We start from the raw sequence: 22,988 nt of genomic DNA, 5'->3' as shown, positions 1-22,988 counted from the left end.
TTGTCGGTTTTCTGTATACACAGGTTTGTAGTTCTCCGTTGTCCTTTCTTTCAACTGTGACACCCAGGAATGCAAGTTTGTTGTCGGTTTCTTCCTTCTTGGTGAACTTTATGCCTGGGAGGGTGTTGTTGATGATGTTAAATGTCTCTTCTATCTAAACAAGATAACTGTTTGAATGTACAATGCGATCATAGCCTGTACCCTTCTTTAAGAACAGTATTAAAATGTCTTTGTTTCAAGCCCTTTGTGCAGCTCCTCTGAGGAATACGGAAGTGCTCAACTTCTGTGTTCCTGGACGTTCTATACCCGGCCATATGAAGAAATAAAGAGTGAAGGCTTAAAGAACCAGACTAATTGTGAGTCATGAATGTCAATACTGCATCACTCCAGGGTCAGCTTCAGAGCATCTCAAGACTTCGGAGGACAAGCAGGCCATTCAGCCCCTCAACTCTGCTGTGCCATTCGATGAGATCATGGTTGGTCTGACAATCCTCAACTCCACTTTCCTGCCTTTTTCCCACATCCTTGAGTTCCCTTACTGATTTAAAATTTGTCTCTGCCTTGAGTATCCTTGATGACTAAGCCTCAACAGCCTTCTGTAGTTAAGAATTCCACAGAATCACTACCTTTAGAGAAGAAATTCCTCCTTATCTCTGTCTCAAATGTGTGACTCCTTATTCTAAGATTACGCCCTCTAATCCTAGACTCTCCCAGAGAGGAAACAATTTCTCCACATCTGCCCCGTCAAGTCTTGTTCATTTCAACAGAGTCACTTCTCATTCTTCTAAACTCCAATGAGTATCGACCCAACTTACTGGAATTCTCTTCACAAAATATGTTCTTCCATACCTGATATCAGCCGAGTGAAACTTCTCCAGACTGCCTCTAATGCAGCTACATCTTTTCTTAGAAACATTTTCTTAGAACTGTTTACAGTATTCCAACTGTGATCTGACTAATAGTTTTACCAAAACCACCCTACTTTTATATTCTACTCCCCTTAAAATGAAGACCTACATCCCCATTTGCTTTCCTTATTACCTGCTCAGATTGGATATTAGCGTTCCTTCTCATCCGTGGGAGGGAACTCTCAAATCCCTCTGTTCTGTAGCTTTCTGCAGTTTTTCTCCATTTACATGATATTCAGCTTCCGTCGTCTTCCTGCCAAAGTGCATGACCTCACATTTTCCCTCATTATATTCTGCCAGGTTTTTGCCCAACCACTTGACGTGTCTTACTATAGCCCTCTGCAGATTCTTTGTGCCATCCTCACCACTTTCCTTCCCAACTACATTTTCAGTCAGCTGCAAACTTGACTGCAATGCATTTATCTTCATTATTCGGGTCATTAATACATTGTAAATGAATGTGGCCCCAGCACTAATCTCATTGACACTCTATTAGTTACAGGTTGCCATCCCAAAAATGCCCCCCTTTTGTTTGCTTTCTTTTAGCTAGCCAATCCTCCATCCACGTAAATATACCCAACACCATAGAGACTTATTAAGTAACCTCATGTGTGGTACCTTATTTTGAACATCCAGATATATCAAATCCACTGTTTCCCCTTTATTAATCCTGCTTCTTATCTCATCTCATTGAATCTGGAGTATGTGGATTTTCTTCGGCTCTGAAAAAGAGTCATATTAGACTCAAAATGTTAACTCTATTTTTCTCTCTAGAGATGCCGCCATAACCTGTTCAGTATTTCTGCATTTGTTTTAAGCTAAATAACTGCTTTGCTTTGCTCTCACTGTCACCAAACGGTAGAATGGGAACTTGTCTCTATGAGCTGGAGAGTGAACTTCCATGTCCAGGGAATTATCTTTGATTCAAAAATGGTTTAAAACATCCATCTTACCTTTTATATGAAGGGCTCCACGATTGGCCTTGGCCGGGATGCCTGAGACTTTGGTCAGATAAAAGCTGAAATTCTTAGCTTTTTCCAGCATATCCCACTTGTCTAAGGGCTCAGAGCCACTCTCCAATTTGGGTTGCCAAGTCGCTTTTGAACTGACCGAGGGAGAAGGATAGTCCGTCACTTCCAGGCGTGGTTTTTTCTCTGTCTGACCAGGGTTTGCTGGGTCAACTGACTCCTGTTTGATCTGCCGATCACTTGCTTTGACGTCAGGCTCCTCATCACTGCTGGAGACCCCCCAGCCCGATTCAGGTGAGGGTCTGGGCCGTTTGACAGCAGGAGAGGGGCGCCGGGCAGGGGTCACAGAACATTCCTGTCTTGCTTTGCCAGCAGTGGACGTCTGAAGCCTGGAATGAGTGAATCCTGAATGTCCACTGCTGGAAGCAGCATTGCCCTGGCCAGAGTGAAATACCTCCAAATCTCCCTCATCCACTACTGTCTCATCCGAGTCTGACACGTAGTCTTTCCTGACAGACTGTGGGAGTGGGAGGGGGCCTCCTGTTGGATGGGCAGGCTCGGCATCTTCCTCATCACTGCTCGACACCGTCCACCTCCCATGCTGACTCTGTACTTTGCTCACTCCACCAGACATGCCTTTTACTGTTGAGGGAGGATGGCAGTGAAGAAGGAATGAGAGAGTTAAAACCAAAGAAAAGACTTGCACTTATTACCCACCCTTCTGAACCCCAAGACATCCCAAAACGCTTTCCAATGAGCCAATGACATTCTTCTTAATATATACTTACAATGGGAATACAGCAAGCCAACTGGCTAGTGCACAGAAACTTGGCAGATGGAATAGAATGTGGGAAAATGTGGGCAATTTGACAGGTAGAACGAGTAGCTGAACATCTCCATGACCCGAATTGGAGAAAGACTGCAGAAAGTTGCAGCACAGGAGGATGTGGGAGTCCTCATGCGAAAATCACAAAGAGCTAGTATCCAAGTTTAGCAAGTAATAGGCAAAAGCAAGTGGAATGTTGGCTTTACTTTCAAAGGGAAAGGAATATAAAAGTTGGGAGGTCATGTGAAAACTATGCGAGGCACCCAGTCAGGCCACAGCTGGAATACCGGGTACCTTAGCCACGGAAAGATACGCTGGCATTGGACACAGTCAAGGGAAGGTTCATTAGGTTGACAGCAGGTATGGCTGGACTCTCTTATGAGGACAGGTTGAGTAGGTTGGGCCTGCACTCTGTGGAGTTTAGAAGAACGAAGGAGGCCTTTTTTGAAAACACAGGATTCTTTGGGGGTAAATGTAGAAAGGTCGTTTCCTCCGTGAAAGTGTCTTGGACCAGACTGCATAATCTCAAAATAAGGAGTTTCATACTTAAAACAGAGACTAGAGAATTTTTTTTCTCACAGAGGGCTATTGAGGCTGACTGCCGCATTGTGTTGGAGTGACTGCAGATTAGATGGCCAAAATACACACAATGTATGTGAGTATTTTACAGTCAATGAAGTACTCTTTGAAGTGCAGCCCTTCATTGTTGTAATATAGGATACACAGTAGCCAATTTTATGCTCAGTAATCTCCTACAGACAGCAATGGGATAATGTCTGAATGATCTGTTTTTGATGAAGGCTGACATAGATTTTTAATCAGTGATGGATTCAAGGACTATGGGGATAAAAGGCAGCAAAGTGGAGTTGTGGATGGTCAGATCGACCATGAATGGTAAAACAGCCAGGTGGGCTGAATGTCCTGCTTCTGCTCTTATATCCTATCATAGGAAATATGGCAATCAATAAAGCACAGCAACAAGACAGTGGCCAAATCATGTGGTAAGGGAATATCAGCCCACAACTCATACAGCATAGAATATAACAGCGCAGTACAGGCCCTGTGAAACTAAACTGAAGCCCATCAAATCCACACTATTCCATTCTTGTCCATATGCCTATCCAATGGTCTTTTAAATGTCCTTAAAGTTGGCAAGTCTACAACAGTCGCAGGCAGTATGTTCCATGCCCCTATTACTCCCTGAGTAAAGAAACTACCTCTGACATCTGTCCTATGTCTATCACCCCTCAATTTAAAGCTATGCCCCCTCATGCTAGCCATCACCACCCAAGGAAAATGGCTCTCACTGCCCAACCCATCTAACCCTCTGATTATCTTACATGTCTCAATTAAGTCACCTCTCAATCATCTTCTCTCTAATGAAAACAGCCTTAAGTCCCTCAGCCTTTCCTCATAAGACCTTCCCTCCATACCAAGCAACGTCCTATTAAATCTCCTCTGAAGCCTTTGCAAAGCTTCCACATCCTTCCTATAATGGGTGGCATGGTGGCACAGTGGTTAGCACTGCAGCCTCACTGCGCCAGAGACCCAGGTTCAATTCCCGCCTCAGGCGACTGACTGTGTGGAGTTTGCACGTTCTCCCCGTGTCTGTGTGCGTTTCCTCTGGGTGCTCCGGTCCAAAGATGTGCAAGTCAGGTGAATTGGCCATGCTAAATTGCCCCTAGTGTTAGGTGAAGGTGTAAATGTAGAGGTATGGGTGGGTTGCGCTTCGACGGGTCAGTGTGGACTTGTTGGGCCGAAGGGCCTGTTTCCACACTGTAAGTAAGCTAATCTAAATAAAGTAACCTAATCTAATCTATAATGTGGTGACCAGAACTGCACGCAATACTCCAAGTGCAGCATGACCTCATGGTTCCCGAACTCAATCCCTCTACTAATAAAAGCTAACACACCGTATGCCTTCTTAACAGATCTATCAACCTGGGTGGCAACTTAGAGGGATCTATGTACATGGACATCGAGATCTCTCTGCTCATCTACACTACCAAGAATCTTACCATTAGCCCAGTACTCTGCATTCCTGTTAGTCCTTCCAAAGTGAATCACCTCACACTTGTCTGCATTAAACTCCATTTGCCACCCCTCAGCTCAGCTCTGCAACTTATCTATGTCCCTCTGTAACCTACAACATCCTTTGGCACTATCCACAACTGTAACGACCTTAGTGTCATCCGCAAATTTACTAACCCATCCTTCTACACCCTCATACAGGTCGTTGATAAAAATGACAAACAGTAGTTTGTCAAAACAGATCCTTGCGGTACACCACTAGTAACTGAATTCCAGGATGAACATTTTCAATCAACCACCACCCTCTGTCTTCTTTCAGTTAGACAATTTCTGATCCAAACTGCTAAATCGCACTCAATCCCACACCTCTGTATTTTGTGCAGTACCTACCGTGGGGAACCTTAACAAATGCCTTACTGAAATCCAAATACACTACTTCAATAGCTTTACCCTCACCCACCTGTTTAGTCATCTTCTCAAAGAACTCAATAAGGTTATAAGGTTTGTGAGGCAATAATGACTGCGTTTAACTGGTATTTCTTTCAGTTTGGTGAAACCCCTGCTCGGCTGCAATTGGGGCTGGGAGTGGGACTGACGACTATCGTGGTACTGAGGCAGCAGACTGCCACTGGTCTAATTAAAACTAGGAATCTGACCTTGCCCTGGAATGGGCGCACCATCAGAAATAATGGGAACCCTTTCCAATTTGTGTACTGTACATCAACACCGATCGTCCAAGAGAACTTCAACTAACTTAACCCCATTTCTGCGTCTCTCTCTCTCTCCAGAAGCCAATTATTAAACAGCGGACAGTCACTGCCTGGTGCAGTGCTGAAAATGTGTTGCTGGAAAAGCGCAGGTCAGGCAGCATCCAAGGAACAGGAAATTCGACGTTTCAGGCATAAGCCCTTCATCAGAAATGAGGAAAGTGTGTCCAGCAGGCTAAGATAAAAGGTAGGGAGGAGGGGTGTTGGAGATGTGATAGGTGGAAGGAGGTCAAGGTGAGGGTGATAGGCCGGAGTGGGGTGGGGACGGAGACGTCAGGAAGGAGATTGCAGGTTAGGAAGGCGGTGCTGAGTTCAAGGGATTCGACTGAGACAAGGTGGGGGGAAGGGAAATGAGGAAACTGGAGAAATCTGAGTTCATCCCTTGTGGTTGGAGGGTTCCCAGGCGGAAGATGAGGCGCTCTTCCTCCAACCGTCGTGTTGTTATGTTCTGGTGATGGAGGAGTCCAATGACCTGCATGTCCTTGGTGGAGTGGGAGGGGGAGTTGAAGTGTTGAGCCACTGGGTGGTTGGGTTGGTTGGTCCGGGTGTCCCAGAGGTGTTCTCTGAAACGTTCTGCAAGGAGGTGGCCTGTCTCCCCAATATAGAGGAGGCCACATCGAGTGCAGCGTATGCGATAGATGATGTGTGTGGAGGTGCAGGTGAATTTGTGGAGGATATGGAAGGATCCCTTGGGGCCTTGGAGAGAGGTAAGGGAGGAGGTGTGGGCGCAAGTTTTGCATTTCTTGCGGTTGCAGGGGAAGGTGCCGGGAGTGGAGGTTGGGTTGGTGGGGGGTGTGGACCTGAGTCCTGAACTGAAAAATCGCCAACCGATGATCACGGGCCAATATTACCAATATTTTTCCTAAAGTCCAGCCTGTTTTCTTTTGTCGAGTTGCAGGTACCTTCCGTCTTACACTAGACAAAGCACGCAGCCACAGCGTGGAATAGCACACACTGCGAAGCGTAAAGAAGAAATGGCCCCCGGTAGCTGGGGGGAGCAATGGGTCGAAAAGCAGCGCACGCCTGTGTCAGGGAAGTGGAAAATCCCGTTGCGAGCACAGAATTGTCGTGGGATTGAGGTCTGAACCGGATTTATTTCGACTGGTGCAGCCCACCTTGAATAAAACTGTATCTAATCTTCAGACGCTCCGGCACAATGTATCAATTTGCTGTATCCACACAATGTATCCAATCTGCTTCAGAACGTGGCCCGGGAGGACGACCCGTCTTTCGAACGCAGTCCAGGAACCTTTCCTGCCGTTTCCCCCCCCCCCCCAAGGTCCTATCGCCCTCATTTCAACTTCCTGACTCATCTCTTGCAACCCGTTAACAATGAGAAACGCGGCTTACTCTCATCTGAAGTTGAACTCGCCGAGTTTGCTTCGAGAATAGGAGTGTTTTAATCTCTCCCTCTCCCTCTGTGTGTGTGTGTGACTGTGTCTTGTTCTGAAAAATCAAACACACTGGTTAGTATTCCCAGATTGAAGTCCCACTCCAAACACAAGTATCACAGCTGAATAAGCGCTGCATTGGAGGAGATGCAAACTTGTGCGTGAGAAGTTAAACTAATGCATGTACAAGATCTCCACGCACCCTTTGGAAGAGCAGAGAGATTATCCCCAGTCAATATTTAATCGTTTATTAAAAACAGATCATTTGGTTTTTACCCATTGCTAATTGTGGGAGATTACTGTGCATGGAATTGGCTGCTGTGCATCCGATATTACAACATGATGTGGAGGAGCCAGTGTTGGACTGGGGTGGACAAAGTTTACAAAAATGCAGTTCAGTTTTCTAGGTTTGTTCAATATACCATTTCAGTTGCATGACACTGTAATCTTTTGAGATAAATTTTGTGTCTTATGGTCCTGCCCCACTAGCTACCTTGATGAAAGAGCAGCACACTCCGAAAGCTAGTGGTTCCAAATAAATCTGTTGGACTATAGCCTGGTGGTGTGTGATTTTTAACTGTATTACAACAGTGAGGGGCTGCACTAAATGTACTTCATTGACTGTGTGTAAAGTGCTCAGGAAAACTGTATTTATTTAGGCTGTCAAATAAGGCAGCCCACATGAATTAAACTTTCTCTAACCTGCAGTCACTTTGACCCTATGCACCAAAATGGCTTCAAAATACAGCCCAGGAGGACTTCATTATGAAAATGGTAATTATGAAGAGCACTTTTTCTAAAGTCACTCATTGATGTCACTGGCTGGACCAGCATTTGCTGGCCATCCTGAAGATGAGTTGCTTTCTTGAACTGCTTCAGTTTATTTAGTCTAGGTACACCCACAATGTTGGGAAGGAGAGAGTTCCAGGATCTTGACCCAAATGGTAGAGTATTTTCCTTTCTATTTTTAAAATGCAACACCTGGTTATATAAACGGATTTAAGTAGTGCCCCAATCTCTCCAATTACTGGTAAAAAACTTAAAGGTTGACAGACAGTAAGAGCTTCTATGAAATTTAACGGTGACTTAATAAAGTGAGCATTGGCCTTATGGGAAAGCTGATTAATAATAGAAATAAGGAAATGGCAGATGAACGTATCATATGTTTTGCATCAGTCTTCACTATGGTGGATACAAGTAATATTCCAGAAGCGACCAGTAAATCAGGAAATTGAAGGAGGGAAACCTCAGGAACCGCACATTCACCGGTGAGGTGGTACTGAGTAAATTATTGGATCAGTGGCAGATGAGTGCCTTGGTTCCGATGGACTTCATCTAAGAGACTTTTAAAAAGTAGCTATTGAAATAGTTGGTGTGTTGGCTTTAATTTTCAAAAATCCCTTAATTAAGGAAAGTCCACTAGATTGAAAGGTAGCAAATTCCAATCCTTTATTTGAAAAGGGAGACAGAAAGCCAGAAACAACAGGCCAGTTTGCATAATATCTATCACAGGGAAAATGTTGGAAGTTGTCATTAAATAAGTTATAACAGGGCACTTGCATAAATTCAAGGTTATTAGACAAAGTCAACATGATTTTGTGAAAGCAAAATCATGTTTGACCTATCTATTGGAGTTCTCTGAAAAGATCATATATGCTATTGATAAAAGGGAATTGGTGGATGCAGTGGACTTGGATTTCCAGAAGGCATATGATAAGGTGCCACATCATAGGAGTTTATTTTCCACAATAACCTATGGTGTAGGTGGTAACATTTTGGCTTGGATAGAAGACAGGCTAGCTAACATGAACCAGAAAGAAGTCTTTTTTTCAAGCTGATAGCATGTCATGATTGGTGTGTGACAGGGGTCAATGATGGGGCCTCAACTCTTTACTGTTTATATGAATGATTTGGATGAAGGGACCATCGATGTGGTTATTGACAATACAAAGATAGATAATAATGTAAGCTGTGAAGAGGACATAAGGGATTACAAAACGTTATTGATAGGTTCAGTGAGAGGGCAAAGATGTGGTGAATGGAGTCATGTTCAAAAAATACAGAATTATCAATTTGGCAGGAAGTTATAGAGAAAACATTTAATCTAAATAGTGAGAGATTACAGAGCTCAGAAATGCAAAGGGATATAGGTGTCCTTGTGTATAAAATACAGAAGATTAGTATGCAGATACAGCAAGTAATTCGGAAAGCTAATCTCAGATTAAGATAAATGCTCAGCACAACACCGTGGGCCGAAGGGCCTGTACTGTGCTATACTGTTCTATGTTCTGATAGAATGTTATCATTTGTTGAGAAGGGAACAAAAGTGGAGAGATTATGCTTTAGTTATTCAGACATGATTTGGAGGTGCCAGCGTTGGACTAGCGTGAAGAAAGTCAGAAGTCACCCAACACCAGGTTATAATCCCAACGGGTTTATTTTAAATCATAAGCTTTCGGAACGCTGCTCCTTCATCAGGTGAAGTCACTCTACAAAGGAGCAGTGTTCTGAAAGCTTGTGATTTCAAATAAACCTGCTGGATTTTAATCTGGTGTCTTGTGACTTCTGACCCACTTATATAGGGCAATGGCAAGACTGCATCTGCAGTAATGTGTACAATATTGGTCAGGAAGGATGTAAATAGGTTAGGGGCAATTCAGAGGTTTACCAAATAACTGGATGAAATGATTATCTTATGAGGAAAGGATGGAGAGACTAGGCTTGTATCTGCTCAGGTTTAGAAGAGTAGGAGGTGACTTGTTTGAAACATATCAGTTCCTAAAGGGTTGCAGCAGATTGGACGTGGAGACGATGTTTCTTCGTAAGGGAGTATGTAGAACTAGGTGACACTGTTTAAAAATCAGGGGTCACATTTAAAACAGAGGTAAGGCAATTTTTTTCTCTGAGAGGATTATGAGTAATAATCGTCCTGAAAAGATGGTGGAAGCTAAGTCATAGAGTTTTATAGCACAGAAATAGATCTTTCAGTTCAACTCGTCACATTGACCAGATATCCCAATCTGACCTAGTCCCATTAGCCATATCCCTCCCAACCCTTCCTATTCATATACCCATTCAGGTGCCTTTTAAATGTTATAATTGTAACAGCCTCCACCATTTCATCTAGCAGCTCATTCTATGCATGCAACACCCTCTATGTGAAAAAATTGCCCCTTAGGTCTCTTTTAAATCTTTCCCCTTTCACCTCAATCCTATGTCCTGTTGTTTTGGACTCTCCTACCCTGGCAAAAGACTTTGTCTATTTACCCTATGTCCCTCAGATTTTTAAACTTCTATTCGGTCACCCCTCAGTCTCTGACGGTCCAGGGAAAATAGCCTCAGCCTATTCAGCTCCATATTAGCTCAAACCTTCCACCTGACAATATCCTTGTAAATCTTTTCTACACCCTGTCAAGTTTAGTAACATCTTTTCTACAGCAAGGAGACCAGAATTAAAACCAGAATTCCAAAAGTGGCCTAACCAATGTCCTGTACAACTGCAACATGACAACTCAACTCCTATATTCAATGCGCTGACCAGTAAAGGCAATCGTATCAAACTCATTCTTAACTAACCTGTCTAACTGCAACCCCACTTGCAAGGAACTATGAACCTGTACCCCAAGGTTTCTTTGTTCTGCAACAAACCCCAGAAGACTACCATTAAGTGTATGTGCCCTGCCCTGATTTGCCTTACCAAAATACAACACCTCAGATGCATCTAAATTAAACTCTATCTTTTAAGATCCCATTATACTCTGAAGTTACCTTCTTCACTGTCCAATACACCACCAGTTTTGGTGTCATATGCAAACTTACTAACCATTCCTCCTATATTCATATCCAAATCATTTATATCAATGACAAATATAGTCAGTGTATTTCTCATCTCTTGGCAACACAAGTAGACAAGATGGTAAAGAAAGCAAACAGCTTGCTTGCCTTCATTGGTCGGAGCATTGAATATAAATGCTGGCAAGTGTTGTACTTAAAGACTTTGGTCAGACCAGCTTTGGAGTACTGTGCATAGTTCTGGTCACCGCACTATCGGAAGGATGTGGGGGCTTTGGAGAGGATGCAGAAGAGATTTTCCAGGATGTTGTCTGGATTGACTTGGATTGTTTTCGCTAGTGTGTCAGACGCTGTGGGATAATGTGATAGAAATATGTAAAATTATGAGAGGCATGGATAGGCTGGATAATCTGAGTCTTTTTCCCAGGGTAGAAATGTCAAATACCGGGGGCGTATAGGTTTAAGGCGATAGGGAGAGATGGGTGAGGAAAGTTTTTAACACAGAGGGTGGTCAGTGCCTGGAACACATTGCCAGGGGACAGGGTCAAACTAGGTATGATTGCAATGTTTAAGTGGCATTTAGATAGAGACATGAACAGGCAGGAAATAGAGGGATAGGGACCATGTACAGGCAGGTGGGATTAATTTAGAATAGCACCGTGGTCGGCACAGACATGGTGGGCCGAAGGGCCTGTTCCTGTGCAGTAATTAATGTTCTACATTCTATTTGAGGTTTATGTTGGCAGTGGATAATCTCAATAAATGTTTTGACCTTACCTTAAGCTTTTAACATTGCACGACCCTTAGGCGACTGAAAATTAATATTTCTGCTTGTGCAATGTCTTAGACTGGCACGATGTTGTTAAAAAAACAGCCAGGTTTGTGGGATGAGAGTCAGGACAAACTCGCGTGGGACTTGTTAACCACCAGAGACTCTCAGACAACCACAATCCCTTTAAACCAACAGCCAATCACTGAGGGTGATAAATGGAAGTGCAATCTAAATATCATCCAATGAGGAAGGAGGATGCGGTCGCGCGGAAATTACAAAAGCAAGAGCTTCCCTGAGAACGGAAGGATCAGAGCTGGGGATAAACATTAACCGTGAGGGAGAGTAATAATAACCGTGAGGGAGAGTAACAGCCAGGATCAGAGCTGGGGATAAACATTAACCGTGAGGGAGAGTAATAATAACCGTGAGGGAGAGTAACAGCCAGGATCAGAGCTGGGGATAAACATTAACCGTGAGGGAGAGTAATAATAACCGTGAGGGAGAGTAACAGTCAGGATCGGGGGGAGTAATAACAACCGTGAGGGAGAGTAACAGCCAGGATCAGAGCTGGGGATAAACATTAACCGTGAGGGAGAGTAATAACAACCGTGAGGGAGAGTAACAGCCAGGATCAGAGCTGGGGATAAACATTAACCGTGAGGGAGAGTAATAATAACCGTGAGGGAGAGTAACAGCCAGGATCAGAGCTGGGGATAAACATTAACCGTGAGGGAGAGTAATAATAACCGTGAGGGAGAGTAACAGCCAGGATCAGAGCTGGGGATAAACATTAACCGTGAGGGAGAGTAATAACAACCGTGAGGGAGAGTAACAGTCAGGATCGGGGGGAGTAATAACAACCGTGAGGGAGAGTAACAGCCAGGATCAGAGCTGGGGATAAACATTAACCGTGAGGGAGAGTAATAACAACCGTGAGGGAGAGTAACAGCCAGGATCGGGGGGAGTAATAACAACCGTGAGGGAGAGTAACAGCCAGGATCGGGGGGAGTAATAACAACCGTGAGGGAGAGTAACAGCCAGGATCGGGGGGAGTAATAACAACCGTGAGGGAGAGTAACAGCCAGGATCGGGGGGAGTAATAACAAGCGTGAGGGAGAGTAACAGTCAGGATCGGGGGGAGTAATAACAAGCGTGAGGGAGAGTAACAGTCAGGATCGGGGGGAGTATTAACAAGCGTGAGGGAGAGTAACAGCCAGGATCGGGGGGAGTAATAACAAGCGTGAGGGAGAGTAACAGTCAGGATCGGGGAGAGTAATAATAACCGTGAGGGAGAGTAACAGTCAGGATCAGGGACAGTAATAATAACCGTGAGGGGGAGTAACAGTGAGGATCAGGGGGAGTAAAATTCAGTAAGGGATAGTAACAGTGAGCATCGGGGGAGTAATAATAACCGTGAGGGAGAGTAACAGTGAGGATCAGTTGAGTAATACTAGCAGGGAGTAACAGTGAGGATCAGTGGAAGTAATACTAACAGTGAGGATCAGGGGAAGTAATACTAATAGTGAGGAAGAGTAACAGTAAGGATCAGGGAAGTAATACCAACAGTGGGAGTAACAGGATCGGGGAAGTAATAGCGACATTGAGGGAGAGTAACAGTGAGGATCGGAGGAGTAATACTAACAGTGAAGGAGAGTAACAGTTAGGATTGGGGGAGTAATAGCAACAGTGAGGGTGAGTAACAGTGGAGTCAGGGGAATAATAGTAACAGTGAGGGTGAGTAACAGTGGGAGTCAGGGGAATAATAGTAACAGTGAGAGTGAGTAACAGTGGGGGTCAGGGGAATAATAGTAACAGTGAGGGTGAGTAACAGTGGGGGTCAGGGGAATAATAGTAACAGTGAGGGTGAGTAACAGTGGGGATCAGGGGAATAATAGTAACAGTGGGGGTCAGGGGGAGTAACAGTAAACAGCGAGGGTGTGGGTAAGGGCCAATTAGAAAAACAGTGGAGAGGGTAACAGCGAGGGTTGTGGAGAGTCACACTGAGGGTCATGACTGGCTAACAGTCAAGGTCAGTAAGAGTGTGGGTGAGAGTAACAGTGAGTTTGTGAATGAATGAGTATCAATGGGAGTGAGGGGACAGATTTGAGAGGAGAGGATAAGTATTATAACATTGAAGAGGAGGGTCAGGTCTGTAACAGAGAGGGTGACGGTAACAAGTTTGTGTGATCTGACTTGTTGCTTTCTGGACATATGATGTATCGAGCACAGCTTTGTACTGCTGATGAAGAGAGGATAGTCACTGACTTGGAGAAATGTCACTTTGTTACGGTAGGTAGCACTGAGCCCAGTTGATAGAGAAACCATTTCATTATTACTGTCAGGGCTCTCCCACAACCTATCTCCAAAACAGCAGGGCTCCCTGGGGGAACTGGTGAATCTATTTCTCAGTAAATATAGTTATTTCCTCACTATTAAGGTGTTTTAACCGTAAAACCTCTCAACTTTAAATCAAATGGAGTGATTTTGCCTTCATTGTCAATGATCTTTCAGCTTGTATTTATTTGTTGCTTTTGATGTCCTGAGACATTCAGAAACACTTTATTGTCCATTTGAACAAAGTTGTTGTGTTTAATAAAACACAACCAATTTGCAGGCAGTAAGACGTCAACAACAGCAATGAGACAAATGTGACCGTATAATTAGGAGCAGGAGTACTTGAGTCTGCTTCACCATTCGATACAATTATGACTAGTCTGATCATTTTGCGATTCACCCTATACCCAATGTCCTCTCATCCCCGTGCATATCAAGAATCTAACTCTGTCATACTGCGGTCATGTGAGTGAAGATGCTGAACTCTATTTCTAGTCTCAACAGAGGATGCATTTGAGACCCACTACTGCCAGAGTTTCTATCTACTTCTGCCTTCAAGTACTCAAAGCCTCAGCTTCCTTCACTTTTTAAAGGAGAGCGATCCAAAGACATTCAACCTATGAAAAAAATATTTTCTGTCTTAATTGGGCAACCCTTTTATTTTTAAGCAGTAACTGTATAGAGGGAATAGCTTCTCTACATCCATCCTGTCTTCAGAATATTGTACCCTTTCCAGATATTAGTCTGGTCAATATTCTCCGAGCTGTCTCCAAACATATTTACATCCTTCCTTAAATAAGGAGATCAATACTGTACACAGTCCTCCAGATACGGTCTCATCAGTACCTGTGTAACTAAAGCATATCGCCCTATTGTTGTACTCAGTTCCCCTCCCAATATACCTTACCATTCAACTTGCGGCCCTGCTTGCTTACTGTACCTACATATTAACTTACTGTGTTTCATGCACTATGTTATGAGTAAACTTAGCATAAGTTACCTTTAATTTGGCTCCTTGTTAAGAAATCTCACAGACAATCAAATACTGAAACAATTATTTAGACTTTATTGCATTGTTACGGACCAGACCAAACCCTCTCAAAATATATTAAGATAACATAGACCCGAACGTATTTTAGAGGGTGTTGTGCTCCAGATGCAGTTCGATTGGTCAAACTAACAGGCTTGAAGCAAAACACACTTCATTCTTACACTGTAGTTAAAATACAGCAAATGAGTGAAGAATTGGAATAGTTTAACTCTGTTAGAAAACTTTACAGAATAACAGATTACTTACCTACTAAACAGTAACTGTTTCGATATAGTAACCAATAAAACACACCCCTTGCAAATGCAAATTCTGTAAAATAGATAGTCTCATGCAATTCTCCCAGCAGACAGCACTCTAGCTTTTCTCTTTGAGAGAGAGGAATAATTACTTTCACATCTAGCTTCAAGACCCCAACAGCTGCTGAAAGTTAAACTAAAATCCTGGTTCTGTGGGAGCTTGAACCCACCCCTTCATGCTGCTTCTATTGTTCCACCCTTAAAGAAAAACACCCAAGCTGTTCCACCCAACAGCTCACAAGCTGTTTACCTAATTGGCTTGGAACAGACTGCTCATCGTCTGTTTCAACCTTTTTTTTAGAATAAGCAGGACAAAATACACCTCTTAAAGCCATTGTATAATCACAGCATGTAGCAACCAAAATAAGACCCAAAATACGCAAGTTAAGCCTCAACTTGGCCTCAATTAATGGTACAATTTAGCTAGATTCAGATCATTGTGTATAGGAATTAGGGCATCATGTTGAGACTGTACAGGACATTGGTGAGGATACTTTTGCAGTACTGTATACAGTTCTGGCCCTACTGTGGGAAGGATATTATTAAATTGGAGGGGGTTCAGGAGTGATTTGCCAGGATTGGAGGGTTTAAGTTATAAGGAGGTTGGATAGGCTGGAACTTTTTTCAATGGAGCGTATGAGATTGAGGGGTGACCTTATGCAGGTTTATAAAATTGTGAGGGGCATAAATAAGGTGAATAGCAAGGATCTTTTCCCTAGGTTGGTGGGGAGGGGGAGTTCAAAACTAGGCGGCATATTTTTAAGGTGAGAGGAGAATGGTTTAAAAGGGACCTGAGGGGCAGCTTTCTCACACAGAGGGTGGTTGTGTGTGGAATGAACTGCCAGAAATGGTGGATACAGGTGCAGTTATAATGTTTAAAAGACACTTGACTAAGTGTGTGAAGAGTAAGGGTTTAGAGGGATATGGGCCAAATGCAGAGGACTAGTTTACTTTGGGAAACTTGGTGGACGTGGACGAGTTGGACAGACCGGTTTGTTTCTGTGGTGTATTACTACTCTAACTCTAAGTTGGTAAAACGATAAATATTAACCAGGTTTGTCCCTTGAAATAGTGGTGTGGAGTTCTTTATTTTACAGTTGGAGGCCTCGGTTTAGCATCACATTCAAAATCCAGCATGTTTGACAGCACAACAATGCCCGGGGATGGATTGGAGACTTTACAGGGGCTACATGTGTAATGTTTTAGAATAGGACATAAACTCTCAGACTTGGTTCTGAGAAAAGCAAACTGGATAGACTGAAATGTTAATACCTCCAACTATTAAAAATTGCCATATTGACGCAGGCTATTCAACCCAGCTCTTTCGAAAAGGAATCCACTCATTGCCACATCTCTGCATTCTCTGTTCTCTTGGGGCTATTTATCCAGTTCCCTTTTGAGCAGTCCTCATGAATCTGTATCCACCATTGTCAGGTGCTGCACTCCAACTCCTAACCACCCATTGTATATGGAAGGCTTTCCTCATGCCACTGCTGTTTCTTTCACTAATCACATGTTTTATGTTTACCTGCTTGATCTAAGCATTCCATGCTTTTGAGAAATGCAGCAACTCTTCTCTTTGTCTCCTGTTATTCTTTTTTAATTTATTCATGAGATATAGGTGTCACTAGCTGGACCAGCATTTGTTGCTCATCCCTAGTTGCCCTTGAGAAGATGATATTGTGCTGCTTCCTTGAAACCCTGCCGTCCACGTGCTATGGATAGACCCACAATGCCAATAGGGAGAGAATTCAATGATTTTGACCCAGCAACATTGAAGGAATGGTAATATATTTCTAAGTGAGGATGCTGAGTGACCTGGAGGGGAAGTTGCAGGTTGTGATGTTCCTGTATATCTGCAGCCCTTGTCCTAATTTTTACAAGCTTGTCATCTTGTAGGTAGTACACACTGTGCTACTGAGTGTCAGTGATTGAGGGAGCGAATGTTTGTGAATGTAGTGCCAATCAAACAAGCTGCTTTGTCTTGGATGATGTAAAGCTTCTCAAATGTTGTTGGAGCTGCACTCATCCAGGCAAGTTCCTGACTGATGCCTTGTAGATAATTGACAGGCTCTGGGTAGTCAGCTCAGTTACTGGCTATAGAATTCCTAGCCTCTGTTTACAGGAGGCCAGCCCCAGCTCCTCCAGTCTTTCCATGTCATGGGAAGATCTCTGTTTAGTTATGCGCCAGGATACATTGAGATTCACATTGCTGATCTTCTCCCAAGGCGAGCTGTCAGAACAAAGAGTTGTCAAACACTGACCAGGCATAAGGAAGGCCCCTGCAGCAAAGACAGTTGCTGTCAAGTTAAACCCCCCACCCCAAGCCACAGTGTTGATGTTACCTTGAAAACCTATGGAATGATTACATGGATTTTCCTGCTGGAAATAACATTGGTGTCATTGTAAAAAATAAATAACTGAAATAGATCAAGTGGTTCTAAAATGGTCAGAAGTCACAACACCAGGTTAGAGTCCAACAGGTTTATTTGAAATCACAAGTTTTCGGAGTGCTGCTGCTTCGTCAGGTGAGGTGGAGGGAAGCACGCGGCACAGAATTTATAGACAGAGAGATCAACAGATAGTACAAATGCTGTGAGTGGAGCTTTGACAGGCTGAATGCAAGTCTTTGCAGGTGATCAAAAGTATCAGACTGTGTGAGTAAAGTGTCAAAAGATGAATAGCAAGTGAAGAGATTATCTTGAATCTGATTAATTGAGGCAGAGAGATAATTACAAGAACGTAAAAATAAGATGGTGCTGGAGACAAACCAAATGGTTGGAATAACATGATAGATGTCAGAGCCACTTGCTGAGGGTCTAACCAAAGTAACAAGTAATCCAAAACCCGACAAACTAATGTAGAAACATTACCAGTTATCGAGGTGATTGTGTCAAAATAGACAAGTAAGGAAGATACAGAACAGTATCATGACGTGATTTGTATTGTAGCGTGACATCAACCCACAATCGCAGTTCAGGCCAACTTCATGGGTATGGAATTTGGCTTTGTTTCTGCTTGACGATTCTGCATTGTTGTGTGTCTGTAAGGTTGCCTTGGAGGATGCTTACCCAAAGATCGGAGGCTTGAGTGTCTTTGACCGCTGAAGTGTTCCCCAACTGGGAGGGAACATTCACTTCTGGCAATTGTTGCATTGTGTCCATTTATCCGTTACCATAACATCTACATGGTCTCACCAGTTTACCATGCCTTGAGACATCCTTGCCTGCAGCATGAGGTAGACAATTACACTGGCTGAAACAAAGGAGTATCTGCCACATACATGGTGGGTGGTGTTCCCACGTGTGATAGTAGTATCCAAGTCAATGATCTGGCATATCTTACAGAGGTAGCCATGGCACGGTTGTGTGGTGTTGTGGTCGATGTTGCCCTGAAGCCTGGGTAGTTTGCTGCAAATGATAGTCTGCTTAAGGTAAGGTGGTTGTTTGAAGGTGAGAAGTGGTGGTGTCGGGATGATTTTAACGAGATGTTCATATTGATGACATGTTGGAACATCTCGCTAAGGTCATTTATACACCACCACTTCTGGCATTCAAACAACTGCCTTACCTGAAACAGACCATCACTGGCAGCAAACTACACAGCCTTTGGGACAACATCGACCACAACACCACACAACCCTGCCATGGCAACCTCTACAAGACATGCCAGATCATCAACACAGATGCTACTATTACATATGGGAACACCACTCACCACATAGCAGATCCTCTTGTGACTTGACCAATGTTGTTTGCCTCATATGCTGCAGGCAAGGATGCCCTGAGGCATGGTACATTGGTGAGACCATGCAGATGCTACAGCAGCAGATGAATGGACACCACACAATTGCCAGAAAGGAATGTTCCCTCCCAATCAGGGAACACTTCAGCGGTCAAAGACATTCAGCTTCTGATCTTTGGGTAAGCATCCTCCAAGATAATCTTTGAGATACACAACAATGCAGAATCTCTGAACAGAAACAGATATCCAAGTTCCATACCCATGAAGATGGCCTCAACCATTATCTTGGGGTTAATGTCATACATGCAACCCCACCATACTGTTCTGTATCTGTAAATACTCTCTTTCTTGTCTGTATTGGCACCATCATCTTGATAAGTTATGATCTCTCTCTCTACCTTCGTTTGTAGGGTTTTGGGTTACATGTCACTTTAGTTAGGTACTTGGCACAGACCCTTATACCTGTCATGCAATTCCAGACATTTAGTTTGTCTCCAGCACTATCTTTTTAATTATTTTCTAATTATCTCTCTGTCTCAATTAATCACATTATAGGTCATCCCTTTATTTGCAGAGACTTGTTATTAAGCCTGTTGACACTCCACTCACGACATTTGTATGATCTTTTGATCTCTCTGCCTATAAATGCTGTGCCGGTGTGCTTCCCTCCACTTCACCTGACAAAGCTCTGAAAGCTTGTGATTTCAAATGAACCTGCTATAGAGTCAGATATACAGCGCAGAAATAGACTCTTCGGTCCAAGCCGACCAGATATCCTTACCTAATCTAGTCCCACTTGTCAGTATTTGGCCCATATCCCTCCAAACCCTTCCTATTCATACACTCATCCAGATGCCTTTTAAATGTTGTAATTGTACCAGCCTCCACCACTCCCTCTGGCAGCACATTCCATACAAACACCACCTTCTGTGTGAAAAAGTTGTCCCATAGGTCCCTTGTAAATCTTTCACCTCTCACCTTAAACCCATGCCCTGTAGTTCTGGACTTCCCCAACCCAAGGAAAAGATCATGTTTACTTACCCTATCGATGCCCCTCTCATGGTTTTATAAACACTCACTTCCGACGTCCATGGAAAATAGCTCCAGCCTATTCAGCCTCCCCTCTTTGGATCAAACCTCTGACAATGTCCTTGTAAGTCTTTTCTGAACCCTTTCTAGTTTCACTACATCCTTCCAAAGCAATGAGACCAGAATTGCACGCAGTATTCCAAAAGTGGCAGCTACAACATTTCCTCCCAGCGCCTATACTTAACATACTGATCAATAAAAGCATACCAAACGCTGCCTTCACTGTTGTATTACCAACACTGCCTTCACTATTCTATCTACCAGTGACTCCACTTTCAAGAAACCATGAACTTACATTCCAAGGTCTCTTTGTTCAGCAACGCTCCCCAGGACCTTAACCATTAAGTGTATAAGTCCTGCTCTGATTTGCCTTTCAGCGCCTCACATTTATCCAAATTAAACTCCATCCGCTACGCATCGGCCTATTGACCCATCTGATCAAAATCCTGTTGTACTCCAAGGTGACCTTCTTCGCTGTCCACTACACCTCCAAGTCTTGGTGTCATCTGCAAATTTGCTAACCATACCTCCTACAGTTGGACTATAACCTGGTGTCTTGTGACTTCTGAGCTGAAAACGTGTTGCTGGAAAAGCGCAGCAGGTCAGGCAGCATCCAAGGAACAGGAAATTTGATGTTTCGGGCATAAGCCCTTCATCCGGAATGAGGAAAGTGTGTCCAGCAGGCTAAGATAAAAGGTAGGGGGGAGGGGTGATGGAGATGTGATAGGTGGAAGGAGGTCAAGATGAGGGTGATTGACCGGAGTGGGGTGGGGGCGGAGAGGTCACGAAGGCGGTGCTGAGTTTGAGGGATTCGACTGAGACAAGGTGGGGGGAGGGGAAATGAGGAAACTGGAGAAATCTGAGTTCATCCCTTGTGGTTGGAGGGTTCCCAGGCGGAAGATGAGGCGCTCCTCCTCCAACCGTCGTGTTGTTATGTTCTGGCGATGGAGGAGTCCAAGGACCTGCATGTCCTCAGTGGAGTGGGAGGGAGAGTTAAAGTGTTGAGCCACGGGGTGGTTGGGTTGGTTGGTCCGGGCGTCCCAGAGGTGTTCCCTGAAACGTTCTGCAAGTAGGCGGCCGGTTTCCCCAATACTTCTGACCTTGTCCACCACAGTCTAACACGGGCATGTTCTAAAATGGAAGGAAAAAAGAGACAGTCAAGTTGGACTGTGTAACAATTTGCATTTATTTAGGGTTTGAGAACTCTGCAGCTAAAGTAGCTCTTTAAAGTCCAACTTGAGAAAAGCTTTCACGAGTTTGTTTTTCCCCGGGACTGTGCTGGCCTCTGGGGACGGTCTATCGCATTTTCCCGTATCGATTGAAACGTTTGTAGAGGTAGCGGATTCTCTTGTTGAGGTTGTGAAGGTCGGCCTCGAACATTCGCTCGCCCACGAAGCGTCTCTTCCTCAGGCAGCGCTGCAGCTCGTTGCCCCTGAAGCCGCGGAGCCAGGCGGGGCCGCGGATCAGGGCGCGGGGGTGCACGGCGAAGCCGCCCAGGATCCCCACGTTGTCGAACACGCCGAACATCGCCCTCTTCTCCGTCCACCGGTCCGCCGCTCTCGGCTTGGGAATGGCGTGCATCCGGATGGAAGCCGGCACGCCGAGGCTGAACGGCCGCTGGGAGGTGAAGGACGGGCAGCCCCCACTCAGAGCCGTCCAACCCCAACGGAGAAGCGAAGCCACCGCAGGCCAATGTCTCCTGGACACCGCCATGCCATTTGTTTTGCAGAGAATTTGAAATTGAAACTGCAGTAGAGTGTGCATAGGCTCCACCCGGTGGCTTTTGTATGCACTTCCTTTCTGACGTTGCATTGATAGTTGTCTCTGAGCACTAGGGTGCAACTCTTGCTGCTGTGGGTAGTAAATAATAGTACTTTTTAAAAACCTGTTCAGGCTCTCTCCTCTACAGCAGGTCAGACTTGAACAGGGCTCTCCTGATTCACAGGAGAAAGTGAGGTCTGCAGATGCTGGAGATCAGAGCTGAAAATGTGTTGCTGGAAAAGCGCAGCAGGTCAGGCAGCATCCAAGGAGCAGGAGAATCGACGTTTCGGGCAAAGGCCCTTCATCATTGTCCGAAATGTCAATTTTCCTGCTCCTCAGATGCTGCCCGACCTGTGCTTTTCCAGCACCTCTCTAATCTCTAGTATCTGCAGTACCCACCTCCGCCGATTAAATTCAGAAGTCACACAACGCCATGGGGATAGTCAAACGGGTTTATTTGAAATCACAAGCTTTTGGGGGGCTGTCCCTTTGTCAGGTGAAGTCATTCCAAATCAAAAACATGTGATTTAAATAAACCTGTTGGACTACAACCAGGTGTCCTTGACTTAGAGTCATAGAGATGTACAACATGGAAATAGACCCTTCGGTCCAACTCCTCCACGCTGACCGGATATCCCAACCCAATCTAGTCCCACCTGCCAGCACCCGGCCCATATCCCTCCAAACCCTTCCTATTCATATACCCATCCAAAAGCCTTTTAAATGTTGTAATTGTACCAGCCTCCACCACTTCCCCTGGCAGCTCATTCCACACATGTATCACCCTCTGGGTGAAAAAAATGCCCCTTAGGTCTCTTTTATATCTTTCCCCTCTCACCCTAAACCTTGAACCAGAGGGGTACTAATATCCTGGGTGGGAAATTTGCTGGTGCTATTTGGGTGGGTTTAAACTAGCTCAGCAGGGGATGGGAACCTGAGGTATAGTTCCAGTGCACAGGAGGATGAGAGTAGGGAGTACAAGGTTAAAAATCACACAACACCAGGTTATAGTCCAACAGGTTTAATTGGAAGCACACTAGCTTTCGGAGCAACGCTCCTTCATCAGGTGATCAGGCATCGCTCCGAAAGCTAGTGTGCTTCCAATTAAACCTGTTGGACTATAACCTGGTGTTGTGTGATTTTTAACTTTGTACACCCCAGTCCAACATTGGCATCTCCAAATCGAGAGTAGGGAGGACAGGGACAGGATTTCACAGTCATAGGAATGTGCTGGCAGACAGCAAGTGTGTCTACTTCA

General features: G+C 44.4%; 3 protein-coding genes across 6 annotated transcripts in view; 1 reads left to right on the top strand and 2 right to left on the bottom strand.

The window, feature by feature from the left end:
• Positions 1-11,607, bottom strand: part of tdp1 (tyrosyl-DNA phosphodiesterase 1) — a 162,801-nt gene extending 151,194 nt beyond the window's left edge. The window contains exons 1-3 of one of the 2 annotated variants that reach the window (XM_060828584.1): positions 11,461-11,607; positions 6,851-6,946; positions 1,862-2,518 (exon numbers count right to left, since the gene is read on the bottom strand). In XM_060828584.1, coding sequence (XP_060684567.1) covers positions 1,862-2,510 — 649 coding nt within the window. In that variant the 5' untranslated portion in view covers positions 2,511-2,518; positions 6,851-6,946; positions 11,461-11,607. Of the gene's footprint in view, positions 1-1,861; positions 2,519-6,615; positions 6,811-6,850; positions 6,947-11,460 lie in introns of those variants that run through there. The other variant, XM_060828585.1, reaches the window with a different exon arrangement.
• Positions 11,608-13,385: 1,778 nt separating this feature from the next.
• efcab11 (EF-hand calcium binding domain 11) overlaps positions 13,386-22,988 on the top strand; it is a 98,629-nt gene continuing 89,026 nt past the window's right edge. For all 3 annotated transcript variants that reach the window (XM_060829458.1, XM_060829455.1, XM_060829457.1), the window contains exon 1: positions 13,386-13,744. In XM_060829458.1, the coding sequence (XP_060685441.1) occupies positions 13,667-13,744 (78 nt within the window). In that variant the 5' untranslated portion in view covers positions 13,386-13,666. The remainder of the gene's footprint in view (positions 13,745-22,988) is intronic.
• mrpl51 (mitochondrial ribosomal protein L51) lies at positions 21,132-21,759 on the bottom strand. Its single transcript, XM_060828583.1, has one exon. The coding sequence runs from the start codon at positions 21,731-21,733 to the stop codon at positions 21,266-21,268; it is 468 nt and encodes a 155-aa protein (XP_060684566.1). The 5' UTR covers positions 21,734-21,759; the 3' UTR covers positions 21,132-21,265.

This window comes from Hemiscyllium ocellatum, chromosome 8, assembly GCF_020745735.1.
Source record: "Hemiscyllium ocellatum isolate sHemOce1 chromosome 8, sHemOce1.pat.X.cur, whole genome shotgun sequence".
Taxonomy (NCBI): Eukaryota; Metazoa; Chordata; class Chondrichthyes; order Orectolobiformes; family Hemiscylliidae; genus Hemiscyllium; species Hemiscyllium ocellatum.
Note: the sequence above shows the minus strand (reverse complement) of the source record. Positions and strands in the feature narration are given on the sequence as shown.

Excerpts from the sequence above, each read along its gene's own strand:
- mrpl51 (XM_060828583.1), bottom strand. The coding sequence starts at position 21,733 with ATGCACACTCTACTGCAGTTTCAATTTCAAATTCTCTGCAAAACAAAT.